This window comes from Centrocercus urophasianus, unplaced genomic scaffold (assembly GCF_019232065.1).
Source record: "Centrocercus urophasianus isolate 14NV4802_14NV808 unplaced genomic scaffold, USGS_Curo_1.0 seq_14, whole genome shotgun sequence".
NCBI classification, from domain to species: Eukaryota; Metazoa; Chordata; class Aves; order Galliformes; family Phasianidae; genus Centrocercus; species Centrocercus urophasianus.
In genome coordinates, this window is record NW_024884586.1 from 36681085 (window position 1) to 36701572 (window position 20488).

The 20488-nt window shown below is 46.1% G+C and overlaps 1 protein-coding gene across 4 annotated transcripts in view; it reads right to left on the reverse strand.

The window, feature by feature from the left end:
* FOXN3 (forkhead box N3) overlaps positions 1–20488 on the reverse strand; it is a 115141-nt gene that overhangs the window by 81911 nt on the left and 12742 nt on the right. For all 4 annotated transcript variants that reach the window (XM_042814175.1, XM_042814176.1, XM_042814174.1 and 1 more), the window contains one exon: positions 6970–7106. In XM_042814175.1, coding sequence (XP_042670109.1) covers positions 6970–7106 — 137 coding nt within the window. The remainder of the gene's footprint in view (positions 1–6969; positions 7107–20488) is intronic.

Genomic DNA, 20488 nt, shown 5'->3' on the forward strand with positions numbered 1-20488 from the left:
ACTTAGAAAGAGGGAGGAAAAAAACCACCCTTATTAGAGCATTCAAACACTGGTAAACAAAATTATCCCTAAACTTACCTTCTTCCAACAAACAAACAAACAAACATTCCTCTCCAAAATATTTACACAGGCTGTATGTATGTACACTATTCACATGCTGAGACACCATATGTATCCCTGAAAAGGTCTCTCAGCTAATAAAGATTCAAGAAGACTCACCCCCTGAAACTTGTTCTGAGCTTCCTATCTGAAAGTAAATATTTACTAAAGAAACAGCTTTCAAGGGAAATGCCTGCCATTTTAAGATTTAGGGCCATAGGTACTGCAACAAGATACTGGAAGAGCTCCAAGTCTTTAGGATGCATTTTAATAAATTATTTGCAGAAAGGCTGATTGGTACTTTCAAATATATTGGCTCGGGTAAACAGGCAAGGATTATGTGGATGCCTGACATGGGCATGAAATGCAACTGCACATTTCCTTTAAAAATACATACAAAACAACTCAGAACACTACAGTTACAAGCCAGCTCTGCACATAGGTGCTCCTGTGACTGGCAAACAAGGAGACCAAACAGGATTTTGTTCAGGACAAAGAGCAGCCAGTCTGCAAGGTCTTAAGGCCACCAGCCCTTCCAGAAGCTCCATATCTCCTACCTGCTGCCAGCTGGCCCCAGAGCCAGGCTGAGGGTCCACCACCTTGTTCTGTTTCATACTTTCAATGGGTGACCCAAGGCCAGATGGTCACCTGGACTCCACAGTGCCATAGCTGTCCACAGTCACACCATGAGCAACAGTAAAACAGGACCCTGTTGTTTCTGTTTTCATATGCAGAAGTCAAATAATTTCTACTGCTGTAACAATGTATGACTATCAAACATGATGCTCGTGCTGTTCATCACACAGACACTTGCTCCCAAGTCCTAATTTTCAGCTATTAACAATTCTATGAACTGTAACTGAATCTCATTACACAAGCTTCCCCATCCATGCAACTGCTGAAATTGTAAGAGTGGCACAATGGCCACGAAGGGGATGAAGGCAGAGAGATGAACTGAATGCAACAAAGTGACAAGAGAGAGGGGTACCATTCACCCTCTGCTTTTTGCAGAACCACACAGCCCACATCACAGCAGGGTCCTCAAGCCTTGCAACAGCACACAGAGGGACAGGGCATAGCAGAAAGCCATCTCAGCAGTACAGCTCCCACGTACTTCCCGGTTTCTGCGGTCACCGATTCACAGCTCTACCAACAAGGCTACTGTAACCACTGTTCATCAAGTGCCCAGAGCTAGAGGGATCTACAAACAGCTACACAAAACATACCCCTAGACTTTCCTTTTCCCATGAACTGAAATGGAAATATCTATAGTACCATTCCAAGCTATCTCTAGAGTAAGGCTATATTTATCTACAAAAGGCACAGAGGAGGGGAAAAAAACCAAAAAGCCTAAAAAGCCAAGTAACCAGGCAGATTGGGGCTATGAATTACAACAATTTAATCCAAGGAGCTGGTGTTTGTGCAGCATCTACTAGAGATGACTGACAGGTTGGGGATGCTGCTTTGCATCCCTTTGCTTCTTTACCAAAGGCCTTCAAACACAGCCAAAACAAAGACCTCAAGATCCAAATCTGAAAATATGCAGCAAAAGGGAAACGAGGTTTGCCTGGGTGAGAAAGAATTGAAAACATCTCAGCTGAGAGGGCTCAGAAGCATTAAACCATTTTGAGAGGAAGATACGATGAGAGGATTATTTGTATTTCTACCAGCTGAGCACAAAGGTGCTGCAGAAAGAATGCATGAAACTTCTGTGTCAAAGAGGATGCACTCAATGTTCTATTTTTCTGCTTCTGTCCATGATCTTCTGCCATCTTCCACAGCTTATCTGCCTGCCCTCAGCCCCCTTTTTGTTGTATGGCACGAGATAAATCCTTTTAAAAAAGGGAAGAGTCTTGTTTGCACGTCTTGTTTGTTTTACAAAATGACAGCCAATGGGATACATATCACAATAGTCTACTGGATGGAGAGCTGATTAAAAACGTTAGAAAACAAGTCCTGGACTGGCAAATCCTGAAATATTTATGCACTGAGCGCATTACAGGCATTCACTCAAGCAAAAGTTCTTTTTTCTTTGTTATTCCTGTCTGGCATCAAGCAGAACCAATGTTCTTTAATTTGCCAGAAAACAGACATCAAGCAGCATAGTCTCAAAACACAGATGGATCTTCAAATCAAGACATATCACTGTGTCAGAGGGCAAAGCTTGGAATTTGTATTTTTTGTGATCTCTAAACTACAGATACAGCAAAACAAAATTCCCCAAAGACTCTGCCTTGACACCGCACCAAAGAAGAAAACTCTTTCAGACTCTGTTCAGGAAGTGAAATAACAGGATCGATCATGATAAGAGGCTGTGGCATACACAGAAATATTAGACTGTGCTATGGTCAGCTTCATTTCCTACCAAAAGCAAAACCGGTAACAGAGAATTAAAGCTGTGCCTCCAGACCGCAAAGGACTACCAATTAATTTATTCCCCAGATCCCTTCTAGCAGGGAGACTCTTTCAGCATTTCAAAGCACTCAATGAATAGGACAAGTTTATTTCATCATCTTCCCCAAATAGCCAGAAAAGAGCATTTCTCATCTCAAAACATAAAGCATACAGAAAAAAAGAGTGCTTATATGCTGTCCTGAATGATATCCTACAATGCGTTGCCTCTGATGCAAGTTTAGTTTCAATAAACAATGGTAAAGGCTGAAACCTACGACAGTTTCAGGGAAGGAGCAGTAAAGCCAAAACCTGCAAAAACTGCAAGGAGTGGTTCCAAGGTACATTTCTAAGCAGATGATCTACAACAGCAGTCTGTGGAGTATGGGGAAACAATTTTCATGGCAAGATGACAAATCACCAAAGAGCTAGTAATACCCACCAGCAGCCTCAGCTCCAGCCCCACTGGCTGTAGTGTTGGTTGGGCCTGAGCCTGAGGTGGAAGTGTTTGAGAACCTTCTCCCTGGGCAGAACAACTGAGCAGAACCAGCTTACAGAGATAAAAGTAACAGAAACTTGACATCAAAGTTTGACCAGTTCTTGCACCTTTTTAACACATTTGAGAAGTCAAACGGGGGCTCAGAATGTCAAAGCCCCTCTCCCACACGAGCTGCCCAAATGCAGAGCACCCAGCGCCGCATGGCAAATGTGTGCCGCCATGGCTCAATGTGCCACAGCTGCTGCTCATTCAGCCCAGCAAGACACATGCACATGGAGTGCGGTTATCTTAGCCTAAATACAAGAAACCCACAGCACACAACATTAATTTTACAGTAGCCTGAAGAAGCAGTGGTGTTTCACAAACGCCTGTGTGTGGAGAGGCGCAGTTTCTGACACAGAGGCGGTGGGAGGCCCTGCAGCAGCCCCACACCCTCCACGAATGGCTCCGGCCAGCTGCTGAGCACACAGCTGTGCTGCTTGGCACCGGGCTCCTTTGGAAGCTGTTATTCAGAGAACACCTCTGTTGGCACAGGTCTCTGACTGAAGTGGTACTAATATGGGGCAGAGAATAAAAACACCCTTATCAGATACCAGAGAGCAAGGCACCGGAGAGGTGATGAGCATTTATGGAGGAAACATGTCTAGGAAAGCCATCATCTGCAGAAGGCAACAGTGATAAGAGACACTAACCCCAAGCCACTCCCCAGTTTTCAAACACCCAACTGGTGAAGTTTCGTGAGATGTTTGATCACTAGCACACCTCCAAGCCCTCTATAAGCCATAAACTTACTCCTGCATCAGCACTTCCAAGAAAGGAAAGGGATCAGATCTAGCAGCAGCACCATTTTCAGCACACGTTCTGAAAAGTGACTTTGCACAGAAGGCAGTTGCGGCAGAGGGGGCTCTGCCCACTCCTCATCAATCTCCGTGCCCCCGAAGGGGCTGGGAACCCAGCAGCCTGCTCACACACTGCACAGTAGCCACGCTAGCCAAGCAGCTGCTGTGGGACAGGCACACACCAGGACCAGATGCTGGTTCTCAACAGGTAGGTTGGGCAATGCAGAAGAGAAAATGCACCATGGTTCTCATCTCAAACTCATTTGCAATTTCACCAGTTAGGTGGCAGCTTAGCCCAGTGTGCCAATGCTCACCACTGGTTTAGCAAACAGCAATGAGCGAAACAGAATGGAAAAATGACAAGGAGAGAAAAACGCTCTACACATCATACAGTCTATAAAGTGATCTAACCAACGTTCCCAGAAGTCATCAAAATCTGCAAAAATATCATGCATATGTGAAACTAATAATTACTGTTATTTCACATTTCCTGATAATATTTCTCCTTCTGCTGCTGAAAATAATTTGAGAATTCTCCTGCTGCAACATACTCAGAGAAAAGTCCATTTCAAGATCTTTGAGTACCACCAAAAGAGAAAAATCACACATACAGTCAAATAAGAGACAGAAAACCAAAGGTAAAACATGCAGATAAAAAATCCGGGCGCTGCCTTGCATAGTTACTTAACAAAGCTTGTGTCTATAAATACATTTCAAGGTTGCTATTGCCAACACAACTGTAAATATTTAAAAAGAAACACATCATAGCCCTTGGACTAAGGCACCTATTTTTCCACACCCAGCAGAGAGTTTTTCCTTTATCACAGTGTGTATCAGAGTGTTAGTTCATCCTTGAAATTCCTCATACATGACATGAAATATGCTTCAATCAGAAGAATTAGAAAAAAAATTCTTTTAACAGCATGATTTTACACACATCCAATCCAATCACAAAGAAATAATTTGCATTACTATATGCTTCCTCTTAGAGCTTACTGATAACTTTCTTCACCCTCCAAGAAGCAGAAGCCAACCAGATAACAGCAGCCTGTAGTTCCTTCTTGTGTACAAACACTGCAAGTTTGTTTTTCTTCCCCGTAACTACAGCCTTCTCTCCATGGCTCCCACTGTAATCCAAATTTCCTGGTTTGAGTAAGATATCTAATCTTAATGACACCAGTACAATACTGAGTCAGCCACCTAAATGTGTGGATTCACACTATAAAACTCCTTCATAAAAGGTCTTCTCTGCTGTGTTTATGCAGGGTGTTCTACAGGAGCTGTAAAGCTAAATTATCTGCTGGAATTAACTCTCAGAACAGAGCAGGAGTGCTTGTGCATTTGGTGACCATCTTGCTTGGGATATTTTTACAATACATTCCTCCACTCCATGCTCAATTCACCCTAAGCTGCTTATGCAGATACTAAACTGAACATGTGATTAATCTGTGTATCCTTACTCTTCCAAAACATCTGATAAAGACAAGCAATAGGTTGGTTTGCCTCCGTGGCATCGCAGCAACCGATCCTCATAAACCTTGTAATTCCCCCGATTAATCCAGCTCCTAGAGGCGCTCCAATACTGGTGAATCCTCCCGTTCCAGATATTTTTCATTCATATCTCAAACACAGTTTCTGTTACCGTGGCCTTCAGCTACGTAAAACTGATGGATAGTGACAAAGCTCTGCCACCCAAGGATTTCCCCAAACCTATCATCTCTGCTATCAGAAGAATTTCCCCTGGAATTTGTTACTATGACAATGTATTGCTCTGGAGATATGATGATGGCAGAGCGGATTTACATTTTTCTATCCATTACTGAAGTTTTTCCACACATGAGAAAGCAATCACACACATATGGGATTACTGTTTTTCCTAAACACATGGGGAACATCCAGCTTCTTGCAAACGTATCAGAAATATATACCAAAAAATGACTTTGCCATGTAGCTGCCAATAATGAAAACAATTCAACAGCTACTGATAGCCAGCATCAGCCTTGTGCTGATGCTCCAGTCACTGGTAGGTGATTAAATGGGTATTTCAGAGGGCCACAGGAGGATTAAACTGTATTTGACAGTGGAACTGCTCAATGATATTCAACCAAAAACAAGAGCGAGACCCCACGATCTTCCACACAGTGCAGCTCCCCAGCAAGCACTGCGATCCCCTGCTCCCAGCTGTGTGTGTTTTTGGGGACGTTCCACTGGGGGGTTAGAAGGGATCGGCATCCCCACACTGTGCGCTGCCTGGCCTTGCACTGTTACTTGATGCAGGAGCCTCTGAACAGATCCAAATGGGCACCACTGAAATACTCCTGAAATGCAATGCAACCGACAAAGGCAGGCTCTGGAAACAGACCGTGTCCATCCCCACGGTTACAGGCATAACGCCATCATTCACGTTACTCGGCTGAGATCAAGATCGTGGGGGGTGTGCGGGAAAGGAGCAGTGAAAGCCGCTTGGGATGGCGGTCGCGTGGAAAACGTTTCCCAAAGCAGCCGCGAAGCATCGTGCCCACGCTGCGGCTGCTCGCCCCAGCCGGGAGCTCATGTCAGTACAGGAGAAAAAAATAACACACATCATTCCGAGCCGGGCGGAGCGCCGCGCCGGCCGCGGGCCCCCCGAACTTCCGGCCGCGCGGTTGCTAGGCAGGATTACCATCTCCGTGGCAACCGCCGCGCAGCCCGGGGCCGTCCCCTCGCCAGGCAACGCTCGGCCGCGCCGCCGCCGCACCTGCCGGGCTACGCGTTGCCGTGGAAACGCAGCGTTGCCGTGGCAGCCGGCGCGCCAATAGGCGCGAGGGAAGGCGGCAGCCCCGCTCCGGCAAGCCGCGGCCCCGGCGCGGCGCCGGGAGGGGCTCGGAGGAGCCCCGCGGGAGCCGTCGCGGCCGCTGCTCGGCCCCGGCGGGGTGCCGGGCCCCGCTCCGGCCCGATAGGGGCACCGTGCCCCGAGCCGGCACCGCCGCCCGGTACGACCGGCGCCCACCGCCCCACGCGCGGCCCCGGGCTGGGACGAAGCGGTCCCCCCGCACCCCGTGGGGTCGTGGCATCCCCGGGGCTGCCCGGCGCCACCGCGTGCCTGCCCCGCGCCACAGGCAGCTGCAGGAAAATAGAGTTGTAAAATCATCTAGGTCTTACCTTTGATATGCCTGAGGAGATGTGGGAGGTGTATTGAACACATGCGAGTATGGGTGATAGGGTGTCTTTTTCAAAGCCTGAATAAGATTTTGTCTATATTCTGGGTCTATACACCACAAGGACCCCTTTCCAATACTCTGCAAAGAAAAAAGAATTAAAAAAAAAATCAAATATTTGATCTAATGGCACAGCCTCATTCATTTAGCAGTAGTTGTCAGGATAGCAGTGGGTTGGGTTCCTGGTCTGACAGCGGTGAACACAGTTTGCCCGCCAGAGATATTGCTCCATTAATAAATACTGTGACTATGGTTTAAATCACACTTCCGTGGGGGAAAAAAAAAGAAACAAGAACGCATGTTTGGCTGCTTCCCCACCACCCCTTATTAGTTAGTATGATTTAATGGCATCTGGCAATTTCCCCGTTACCCTATACTGGAACAACACAAAGCTACGATTACTGGTAGATGGAAACTTTGAAGAGAAGCTGATTCTTTTTTCAAAGTGATTTTATTTTCCTTTTGTGCTGCTATGCTAAAGAAAAACAGGGCTGAAAAGGAGTGGTTTAAACACCCTAGCAACTGTTTTAAAAATAAAAGGATTTAATCCTTCAGCCACATGACATTGGTGCCACTGTACTACAAGAAATTAATCATCTTTTCTCCCCTAAGGAAAGAAAAAACACCCCTAGAACCCCAAACAAAACAAAACTGTAAAACCAGATCTTAAACCATGTCGGGGTGTTGTGAAATCAGAGTTAGTGGTTCCAGCAGCAGTGACTGCCACAGCTCTCCCCGGACGCAAGGGAACACATGGAGCTGGCAGCCTGCAGCAGGAAGGCCACGCTGCCACTCAGCACCACTGCAGCCCTCGGCCCAGCGGAGGTTGGGACAGACAGCCAGGGCTGTTCAAATGCACAGAAGTACACCTCTTGCTAGGCTGCAATGAGAGCGCACAGGCAGATCAGAGCAGCCCTGTTGAAGAACATGTCACACCAGCAGCAGTTCTCAATATGGACAGAGCTCCTCATGAAGCTCTCAGGCCATTAAGGATGTGTTTCTGGCAAATGCTGGCATGCTTTGGAGCCAGTGAAGAGGCTGTACTCCACCCCCGTGTGCGCCCCAGCCCAGGGCACTCTTTGCTGAGCTCCAGCTCCTGAATATCCAGGCTGGATGTGGCTCTGGGCAGCCTGGTCTATTGGTTGGCAACCCTGCCTACAGCAAGGGGGTTGAAACTAGATGGTCTTTGAGGTCCTTTTCAACCCAGGCCATTCTATGATTCTGGTGTTCCCATGTCCAACAGCCAGCACACACACATACACAAACCACGGATGAGACTGAATGAAGAAGACTGTTTCTAAAGCCAGAAGGAGGGCACAAACCCAACACCCGTTTCCTATGGAGAAAGAGCCCTACAGCCCCTAAATGCTGCCCTGCTTTATGGGGGCTTCAGGACACACAGTGGGATACACTTAGTGCTTGCACAGCTCCTTCCAAGCTGACAGGCTGCACATCTGCACAGAAGCCACCCCGCAAACAAAACTAGAAAAATAAGAAAGAAACTTCCTGAGCCTCACTGGATTGCTATGCGGGAGCACCTCACAAGCCCACAGCACTGCCCGAGTCATGGCCTTCATTCAAAGCCAAACCTACCTGCAGGGGGCAAGGAACCAGGCTCTGCAGGGAACTGGGAGCTGGGAGAGCAGCTGCCGGCTGGCCAGCTTCTGGGCTGGCAGCAGTTGGCCAGAAGGCTCCAAGTGGCCCAAGAGGGACAGTGCAGGGAGAGGCTGGGCCTGCAGGGCCTGGAGGCTCCAGGAGGAGCAGGCCTTGGGGCTGCTGCCTGGGCCAGGCACTGTGCAGGTGACTGAACACCCACCACAGTGCCATGGGGAGCTGTGTGCCCAGTGCCTCGCACCAGTCTGTAGCCAAGAGCCTGTGATGTTTAGCTCTCGAATGTGGGACAATAAGCCAGTCCTGGCATGGTAAGCCTAGGAAGTGACCTTTTAGGCAAAGGACAGACTCAAAAATAGAATCCAAATCTCTCAAATTCCACTTCCACGCTCCATCCAAGAGGCAGAGCAAGAACACCACAAATTTTCCTTTTAAGCAAGCAACACGCAAAGCTAGGAACATTTTCTTCAGGAGTAAACCTTTGCTGGATTCCTTACTCTTTACAGCATGGGACAAGCTTTAAAAACGCTACACTTAAACACCACCCTGTGTACTTGTACTTGCTGGAACACAACATGCTGTTTCCAAGCCTCTGTGTTCTTTCCTTTCATCCAAGTCATCTACCTGGCCGTGATCTCTCTCAGCCCCCCAGGAGCGAGCACGAATCGAGGGGTTTACAGGGTGAGGTCACTGCTAAAGGCTGATTTCAAACCAGGCACTGCTGCCATGCTGCATTTGTTTGGCTTGCGGATATTCTTGTGAAAGCCAAAAATAACCTCACTGGAAAACAGAAACTCTCACTCAAGAGATTGGGAAGGTATTCTTGTTAGAAGAAGCACTGAGAAGGCAGTGCTATATTTTTTTGCTAATATATTTTGCCCTATTTTCACTGCAGCTGAGCTGATTTATAATTTAGGAGCAACAATAAACACAATTTAAAACAAAGCTCCCCAGCCATGCAAAGTTCCTTTTTTAAGATATTTACCTTTGCTCTTCCACCAGCACACAACAGACAGAAACACAAAGAAAACTGAAGTGTCCCCTGGTTAAGACTCCTTCCTGATAGTCCAAGGTGTGAACAGCTCTGTTAGCTGTTTGAAGATGTGTCATTAGTCTTCCATACACAGAGCAGTCACAGGAAAGGAAATCACTGCAACTCAGACCAATCCGTTAGTGATTAATTTCCATCTTATGACACTTGGCGTGCTGCTTCACTACCTCCTCCAAGCCAAAAGTCAATAGTGTCTCCAATCAAAAACAAGCAAGAAAGGAAAAAAATCCCTGGATAGTATTTGTCTCCCAGGCAACAAGTGAGCAAGGAATGAATCCCAGCCCAGCAACTCAGCATTGGAGTGCTGCAGCTCGTCTGGCTCTGTCTCGGATTCTGGGCACAGCACTCAGCCCCTGGCACCTCCTGTTCAGCTGTGGCTGCTCCTGTATCCGTGGTTCAGGTTGTTACAAACAAGGACAGTGCTACCAGGAGTCTCCTCACCTTATCCAAGAGCAGGCTGTAACCACAGGCAAGCCATTCCAAAGGTATGACTATCAGAGAGAGAAGCCAACACATGGAAGTTACCCCATGAATACTCAGGGCTTGGCAGAATCATAGAATCACAAGGTTGGAAACGACCTATAAGATCATTTAGTCCCACTGTCTCCTCATCACCACTGCCACCACTAGCACTAAACCACATCACGCAGCACGTCATCCAGATGCCTCTTGAACACTGCAATATTTTCTACAAGAAGCTTCCTGATTATGTTTACAATTATAGCGAAGATATTGTTTTTCCTTTTTCTGTTTACACATACAAACTGTATTTAGGTACTGTTCTTTCTGATAGCTCAAATACCCAAAGGTGACTTCCTTCCAGCCATCAAAACAGGTGCATTATCAAGAATAGGTGTGAGACATTCAGTGCCCAATTTCTTTCCCCCTCAAAATGGACTGCATACAGAAGTTTTAAAATCCTATTTACACAACCTGGTAGGATCCAAACAACAACAAAAAAATTGGTCCTGTTAGTAGAAAAAGCTGTTTGGAACTTTAAAAAAAAAAAAAAAAAAAAAAAAAGCTGGTTGTTAGCTCTGTCAATCATTAGAGTTAACAGCATTATCTGCTATTAAAACTCTTCATTATGAAGATTTTGCTTCCATATACCTCACACCGCCGACAGCCTAGCCCTATGCAGTACTTACCATCTGCCCAAAGCTCCATTAAAAAAAAGTCTCTTTCCAGGATCAACGGCTGGGAAAAATACAGACCCTGCCTATATAAAAATTCTGGCAAATGCTTATTTAAGGAATTTCATTCCCTGGTTGTTTTAGCACTGACTTGAAATTTGTTAGGAATGCAGCTTGTTTCCACGGTGGTTCTTTTTAATGCCAGACAGTCCATCCCAAATGAAGCTTGGGAAAGAGAGCAGATTTAGAAGCCACAAAACATGCAGGTTCGGAGTTGGACAGTCACAGCTGTGCCACTGCTTGGCTGCCTGGGTCCAGTGGGGCCCTGTGCTGACAGAGGGGAGCGGCAGCACGGGGACGCTCACATCCCACAGCAGGTCTCTGCCTGGTGCCCAGTCCCTCTCCTCAAAGAAGATCCATGGGGACTGTCCCCTTCTGCAGGACAAGCCACGGTGACACAGCAATGTTCCTCTTGGCACAGCACCGAGAGGAAAAGCAGGGCTCTGGCTGGGCACAAACCAGCTGGGAATGGTTCGCCAGGCAGGCAGAGAGCAGGCACGGAGGGGGAGCTGGGACAGGCTGGGCAGTTGGCTTTCAGTCAGTGAGCTTGTTGGTCCAAGGAAAAGAATCCAACAACTGCCCCCTAAGATGAACTGCCAAAATAGTAGGGGATGAATCTTAGGACTAAACTCTCCAAAACCAAAATTATCAACGGAATAAACTAGGAATGCCACCATTACCCAAATTGGGTGGTGCACATATACACTATCATTTCTAACTATTCTGTCCTGATTACTGTGGCACTTTAGGAGCTATGAAAGTGAGCAGAAAATTAGAAACTTCCTATTAGTTGAAAAAGGACATTTCCAATTAGCATCTGCAATTCCAAGTCATCACGTCTTGAAATCATAAGATGGTGGCACATCAGTCCCTGGCTAGGTCAGTGTAAGCCAGTGCAGTCATTAACACAGGACCTCTGAATAACACTAATGACACTTTCTTGCAAAGATAAGGAACCATTTGGTGTCACTCATCCCCACTGCCGATATATAAGTTTGCTCTCAGCATGGATGAAACCTACTATTGTTACAGCAAATGACCTCTCTGCAAGTAATAGCAGAGAGATTACTGTGTATCAGAGGTTCTTATTCTGGATAAATATTTATCCCGTGCTCACTGTGCCTCTCACAGTAGAGAACTTGAAGCAAATCTTCACTCAGATTTGCCAACATGTTTACCCACAGGAATGCCATACAGCTCTCCCACAGGTGTCCACGTATGCCACCCAAACACAGGAGTGTTGCTACAAGATCAAACTTTAGTGAGCCAGTTTTCAAAAGGAAAGCTTCAATAAAAGAACTGGATGATGGAAATACACGCGATGCCACGACACAATGTAAAGCAACCACTTGAGTAACTACAGGCGGGACCATCTGGGATATCTGAACAAATAACTGTGTTTTTAGAAAAAGATTTCAGTGCCTAAGGGAAGAGCGGGAACCATTTCTCAATGTTTAGGACCATATCACACAACACGGCTCTTGAAGTTGTGCAAACAAAGTTGAAGGCACAATGGGGAACAAGCAGCTGATGATACAAACTTGAACCCAGTCAGAGGACTGAAGCCCACTGTGATCATAGCTGCTTTGTATCAGCACCACAGCCACAGGGCTTCCAGGGCAGGAGCTCCTCAGCACTCAGAGAGCAGTCCGGCAGCTCCTTGCTCCCACCTGCGGGAAGCCCTGGGCCATGCTGCCAGCACTGCAACACTCTGCTCTGCGCTGCTGATGTGGGACTCACTCCAGATTGAAGCTGCTTCTTTTACTCCAGGCAGGGGCAACAAGCTAATGCCAGCATTGGGAGAAAACAGTGAAGCTGGTCTGCTGCTCTGTTTAAAACTCTGTTGGTTATGCTTTACTCATTGCGATTTGACAGTAAGGACAGACCAGATATTGTTTGCTCTGCTTACCTGCATTGGTTCTCTGGTTGTGAACAGTTTTTATGAACTCTCACAGACAACACTAAACCTTTATGCTCTTCAATAGCTCTGCACCCTGCAGATGAAAATGGTGGGTTCTCTATTTACCTCATTGTTAAACAAATGAAGTAATTCACAGAAAGACACAAACAGAACACTAGAATCATCTTAGAATCAGATAGCTAAAAAAAAAAAAAGAGAGAGAGAGAGAGAAATACAACTGCTCAGGAGTTCTTAAAGAAAGAAAAACAAAGCCACTGCCAATGATTGCTATTATTATAAAACACATTCCTTAGATCCTCTGTAATATCACATAAAAATTGCAGATATTCATGCAGTCTAAGGGTAGATTTTCTTCATTCTTTGCAAACATTTCTAGCACCGACTTGTGAAATTCTATACAGCCAGTTTTAGAGAGCTGCACTACAGACCTTAACAGCAATTTTAATGACAGTAACAACTGCGCAGTAAGCATTTAATTTTCATAAACCCGCACACAAAATCCCCTGAACCTGTGAGCTTCAGAAATGTCCCCTGCCCTTCAGAGGAAAGTTTGGCACTGTTATGTGGCAGTTTGACACAATACAGAGAAAATAAAGCCCTATTTGCATGTAACATGACAAAACCCTCACACCCACTTCTGCGTGTTTTCAACACCTTTCCACTAAGCCCTCAACCACAGTGCAGATCAGGCACAAAGCTGAGAAAGAGCTCTGACTAGTTAAAACAGTTACGTAGCCATAAATACATGCTCATTTGATATGTGAAACAAGTGGTGTGAAGGGAAGGATTGCTGGAGCGTGCTGTTCCACCCCAAGTAAACCAGCTGCATCAAGAAATCACCACTATTCTCAAGAGAACAAAAGACTGGGGCCTTTCAAGTCTTATTTTGCCCCAGGTAAAAATATCCATTAGCTCAAATTGCAGAAGTTCAGGTCTCTGCTTTCATGCTCTTCTCTTGCCATTTTAAACTCATTTGCTCAATGAACTCTCCCAGACATCAATATATCAGTTGCTAGATCCTTGTCCTGCCACTGGGACATTGGTCTGGTGCTGCCCAGGTGGTTGGGGCCATAAGCATCTCGGTCCCCAGAGTTCTCCCCCATTCACCGTGGGCAGACTGGGGAGCTAGGTGAGGAAGATCTCTCAAGACAAGATCTTCCCCTAAATGAAAAGTAGGGTTATAGTGAGAAGAGCTACCTTGCCTAAACAAAATAAATTCCCCACCTCCCCTAAACAAGGAGCAGCCAAGCAAGTGATTAAACCAAGAACAGAGGCCAGAACAGTGCTGTAAAGTAACAACTAGAGAAAAGGAGAGATGGGGTCCACAGTTCTGTTCCACAGGCAAGACCACACAGCAGGTTCCTGCAACATTAGCAAGCACTGTCTGAACGCACAGCCACACAGAAAGGCAGCATCCCTCCAGTGGAGGAGTAAGTCTCACCAGCTCAAGATACCTGAAGTTTTCTCTCTCTTCACACGCACAGAGCCCAGCTGTGCCAAGGCCCCACTCCTCCCAGTGGTACTGCTTTGGGGGCAGCCCCAGCCTGACTCCAGAGGGTGCCCCCACAGCAGAGCCACAGGCAGAGCAGAGGGGCTGCAGGTCACACCTCAGCACAGGTTTAGGTTTAGATTTATACAAATTAAAGAATAGAGAAGTCAGAAATGTCTTCCAGTGTGTAGCATAGGCACCCAGCAAGACTGACTGCCCTGAAAATCACCAACCCAAGGCATGTCCCCAGAGTCGGGGTTGCGGATCCCATGATCTTCTGTGCAGGGCTGCTGTTCCCACCATGATTACTCTGCCAGATGACACCACGTGCACAGTACAGCCATCGCTCCTCCCCAACCCTCCTACTGCCCGTGACATGCAAGCCTTGTACTCCCACCAGCACCATGAGCTGGCCCCCCCACCATGACCACTGCCTGCAGGCCACAGGATATCACCACAGCAGTGTCCCATGCTCTCATAACAAAGAGACTCCTCTGACAGTCTTAGGAGATGGCATGTGGTATCACCGCTCTCCGTGAGCCATACTTAGCCTGTCAGGCATCTCCTCGTTCAGTATGCAAACAACCCTGTAAAACTACTTCATAGCCAAATGGAAATCCTGCAAAAGCCTCAAAATACTGACCTTAAACAAAGCCTTGCTCACAGCTAAAGTGGACGCGTGCTGTTCCACTGCAATGGCTGGCAGCCCCAGGCCTGCCCAAGGCCAACCAGGCCGGGGGACAAGGAAAGGCAGCAGCACTGCCCAGCAGGAACAGGGCGCGGGGTCCAGCGGGTACAGGAGCACAGGGTTAGGAAGCAGGGAGCGTAGAGATAGGGCTGTTGGTGGCCATCACAGCGAGCCTGAGGAGATAAGGAAGCAAGCAGCATTGCTACTGCTGGGTCAGCCCACAGAATTCCTGTGTACACACACAGTGTGCAATTAGCCCCACTCTGTTGAAAAACTGAGGACACACAGAAACAAAAGAGTACAAAAGAAGTGCTCAAGGTCACCTATAAAGTCAATGGCAGAAGAAAAAGAGAATCCCAAGACTCCAGAGCAGCAGCCCTGTAATGGCCGTGCAGGCGGTGTGTCAGGGCCATGGATTGAGCACCCCAGTACCAGACAGCCCATGTGCCACACAGTGTCCGCGGGCTGCCTCACACAGCCAGGGAAAATACACAGCACCTTCTCCTGCAAATAGACGGTTACAAATAGACATCTGAAAACCCAGAATGATTTTATAACAACCCTTCACACAACAGATACTCAAAAAATTATCCAACACTTAGATCAGTGCTGGAGGTCGGTGGGTCAGGCGTTATCTGCCAGCGCATTAATGATGAAATGAGCAAGGGAGAGAACTTCCAGGGGAAAGGGTTAACAGCTCAGAAACCGGTGGGAGGGAGTGGGTGGGACTAACTCCATTAGCAGCCACAAATAAACATAGAAATAAGGAAGACTTGACAAAAGCTAATGGATTGGCACCATTTTCCCCTGTAACCATTTAATGTGGGGGATTTTCCTTGTTTAGTGCTTCATTTGGTTCACGGGATGAATTGAGGGGAAAATCGAGGCACAGTGATGGACAGCTGGAGATGCGGCCTGGCAGCAGTGCTCTGAGGTGGGCCTGTGCACCAGGCCAGGTGGCTGCAGCCCCGTGCAGCCCAGGCACTGCGCAGGCACACACCAGTGCCAGGCCCCGCTCACTGCCCACTGTCGTGGCACACAGCAACACACGTTTCTGCCACCTGTACACACACATCCCAATCCCTCCTTCAATCCCACTTCAATGTCAAGGTCAAAAATAGTTATTTTTTACCATTTTTTCTCTTTCTCATGGCTGAATGACAAATGCTGGGGAGCAAAACAAACCATTCCAGCACTTCAAACTTCCCCCCCCAAACAAGACAACTCCTCGGCTGTGCCCAAAGCTCTGGCTCACTTGCTCAGTGCAAATCAGTACAAAGTCAGGGCAGCACCTGCCTGTAGGAACACCAGGGCCTAAGCACCAGCATGCACCTGTGCTGGGCTTGTAAAAACAGTAAGGAGAGATGAGGCTGCTCAGTCTCCAAAGTTTTGACAGTGATATTAATTAACACTGAAAAAGACAACTGTCCTTCAGTTTTAGCTGAATTTTTAGGTGCCTGAGTTTTTCTAAGCACAGCTAAATGGGTTACAAATGGGGAAAGGCAGAAAGCAGCGGATGCACCACACCACAGCTCAGCACGAGGACCTCTGCAGCATGAGCCATGCCATCAAGCGTATTTCAGAGCAGGTAATTAATACTGCCTTTCAGCTGCCCTGAGCACTTTCGCCAACAAAACAGATTTGAAAAGTATGCAGGTAGTTTATTAAACAAGGCAAAAAAACCCCAAACATTAGACAAATATGACAGATTCACTGGTGTGAGTTGATTTAAAGCAAAAAGAAGACAAATATTTCCACCAAGATATGTTCAGGGAAGCCAGCAAGTCCTTGATGACAATCTGCAGCTTGGCAAGAATAGGGCTCACGGGTTTATTCACGCTGTTTCCCAGGCAGATCAGTTCCATATAAGCAAAGCATTCCTCAAAGTCCAAATAATTAAGGATCCTCATTCAGTATATATTCTTCCTCCGATTAAAGTCCGCTTCACTTTATTCCAAATCCCACTGTGATGTAAAGGAAAAGCAGATTTCCTTAAATTTGCAAGAGAATGGGAGGACATGCACCACAGGCAGCAGAGCCAGCCTGAGAGCGAGCAGAAACAAACCCTGCAGAAACAGAAACATCACTCTTCAGGGGGCTGCTTCGGCCAAGCTGCTAGAAAACAGGATGTGAGCATCAGTCGTGTGTGCAGAAGAGAGGTTATTCAGAACAGTGAATTCACACACTGACTGGGTCTTTTACTCTGTAAGGAAAGGGTGGGAGGAAGGGGGGAAAAAAGCTTTCAACCCACACACCACAGCCCTGCCTACTTGGGTTTTCCCCAGTCTTTTTTTTAACTTCGTGATCTAACAAGCAGTCCTTTTCAAGTGTGATGTTAACAGACAGCCACCTGTAAAACAGGAGTGTGCTGAGAGGAGGAGGAGGAACGACACACTGCTTAAGAAAAGGATCCCGTGGGCAACTGCAGGTGTGTGGGACTGGTGCAGCTGGAAAATGACACGTGTCTGCGGGAAGGCAGGAAGGGCTGCACCTCGTGGAGCATGGAACTGGGGGAAAAGGAAAGGCCAGAGGAAGGGAAAAGGAAAGCGATGCTCTATGATGAGAGTAAGAACTGCTGGGAATTAGAAAAGTAGCAGCAGTGCTACACAGGGCTACCTCATCATCTGCACCACTCCTTGGTACTCACTGGCAGGCTATTACTCATTATAATCATAGTATACAAAAAGGCTGCTGATCAATACTGCACAAAGGTGATTAGTGCTCAATGATTAAACATCAGTGCATGAATTTATCTGACTCGATGTGCCTGAAGTGGAAGGAAACAGGGAGAAACCATTTCTGAGTGGACTCCAGTAACAAAAATTGACAAACCATCCAACATCAGTTAACGCTGTGGAGAGCTCAGAACCGAAAGATGGAAAATTGTTTTCTTCCAAATTATTCAAGATCAAATGTGCCTTTGAACAAATATACTCTCTAAAGGAAAAGAAAATCTCATTGAAGAATGCCAAAATGAAGCTATTCTGATGACACGGCTGTCACACGAACAGGCCTGCTGTGACCTGAGTCACTGTTCCAGGTCTTCTGTGATCTCCTTCGCTATCAGTTTCGCACAGGAAGCCTTCACGTTTGACGCACCAAAAATAGCAGATGGTGTACAAATGAAAAATTTTGTTCAAAAAGGCTCACAACTTCCTCCTTTTCTTAAATGCTAATGAGCTTTCAGCACAGCATAAGGGTGACTTAAAGCCCTTCACCCTGCCATGCTGTCCCTCACACCCATGCATGTGAACAGCTGCATTACTAGGTGACGGAAACAATAAAGAACTAAGAGAAAAGAAACAAAAACAGCAATAGGAAATGAATACCTAAATGTGAAAAATAATGTACTCCCCTAGAGAGAAAGATGTATACGTAGACAACAAGGTCTAAGTTGCTGAAGGTCCTACCTAAGGCTGAGCAAAAAGGAAGGCACGCTTTACGATTAACTACATCGACCCAAATGACCATTAACAACTCTGAGAGAAGCTTCAGGTCTGGGCAGCAGACCAAGCCCTGCTGTAGAGCAAGAGCCAGCCCTCGAGCATGGTGGTGGTGTGCAGATCCGCATTTGCCTGCCTCACACAGGAAACCGAAACAGCAGCCCCTTCCTAGGTAGTCCTCCAAACAGTCCCAGGCCTTAGAGCTGGGTCCTGCTACTGCAGACACTGAACTCTGCACTGCACTGAAAAGGATTTCTCTAATTGCTGTTTTTTCTTCACAAAGGGCTCTCTGGGAAAATGCTAAACACACCACCAACAAAAGAAATTTGAAGAAACTTGACAGACTGCAGCTTGATGGTAAACCTCCAGAATCCGGCTTCAATACTGCCAATTCATGGCATTGTACCATACTGGGATTTCAGGTGTTTTTATTAGAAATGCCTAAGATGCTCCAAAATCATGAAAACAAAACATTTCCAGTTGTCTTCATTTCTGTAAAGAGATGGTGGGGATCTTAAAGACTCTAAAATAAGACATCTCCATTATTTTAAATAGTATCATGATTTTTGAGCCAAACTCAGGAATGTTAGGGTACAAATCTGCATAGAAACTGCTGTCCCCATCCCCATCACATGCATTTGCACTTTTACACAGACATCTGGACACTAGCGTTATTCTGTCTACCTTAACAGCCACACAACACAGAAAACCCATCTGGATCATTACAGAATTGCTTCTCTTTGAAAACAGAACTGTGTATCTGTATGAAGAATGAGAAGCAATCCCACTCTGTTAGCAGAGCTGAAGTTACACATGGCTTGAATTGAAAAGCCTCTTAAGCAAGCTCTGGAACCATCGTGCTGTTCAAACTGATGCCAAACAACAGGAACTGACAGTCAAAACAGGAAAAAACAGAGCTCACTGATGAAGCAAATTCTTCCCCCCCCTTCCTAATGCATGGCTAAATTAAAGATTCAGGGTGCAAATCCAAAATCACGTTTGTGACCCCTAATTTATAAATTGTGAGGGAAATAAATTGAGGTCGATGCAGCACACAAATGGGTAATTGTACCGTAATCAAGAAACAGAAGTTTGTCCCATCAGCTCAAGCCCAGCCAAACGGATTTTTGGCAATAGTGTCACTGGAGGGTGAGAGGGACTCGAGTGGTGGTGAAGGAGCAGATGCTACTTAGCAAGAGCAGTTAAATCATAAGTGTGTATACTTAGAAACTAAAATAATGCACATATTTTAGCTAGGGGAAAGGACTACATTTTCCTACACTTTTTCCCAAGTCAGCAGAAAAACATGGTAAGAAAGCAAGATCTTTCTTTCCATTTCAATACTACAAATTAAAATCAAAGCTTTCTAAATGAAAATTTTGTATTTCTTCTCAAGCAAGAGGGATGACAGTAAAGCTCATCTCTTCATGGAAATGGTCATAATTACATCTCTGTTTTCCCAAATTCCAAATTACGCAGCTCTAAAAACCAACAGCAAATGACAGAGCAAAGCAGACTTCTTATGCTAAGAACAAGGAATTATTTCCTCCAAACAGAAGCAGCACTGCCCCAAAAGGTGCCAAAGTCTTACAGGTGTTTTAGCAAAACCTAGAAGTATAAAAAATTAACAGAAGTAGAGTTGTTGGTTTTTTTCCACATTTCAAGTTCTGGTGTCCTTTAGGGGAAAAAACAAAACAAAAAACCCACAAAAAAAAAACAAGAGAGACAGTTCAGGTTAGTTAGTATCACGCTTCAGAGCGATCTGTCCAGACTGACTGGTAACCATTTGTGGCAACACAGCACATCTGTCCTAAGGAAATTCTGCATGCCACTGCCACAGCATGCTGCTTTCCTAATGCAGGGATGCGAGCAAGTAAAGAGCTTTGTGTGACAGTCCAAATCCACTGCTTTTGTCGCCATTTCACCTCAAGTGTTTTGATGATCTGAAAACCAAAATGATTATGGTAGTGTTTATATACATACACACACACATACATATACACACAGGGATAAAGAGATACAAAAATAAATGAATTTAAGCAGAAGAGGAGGTAGAGCCTGAACAGT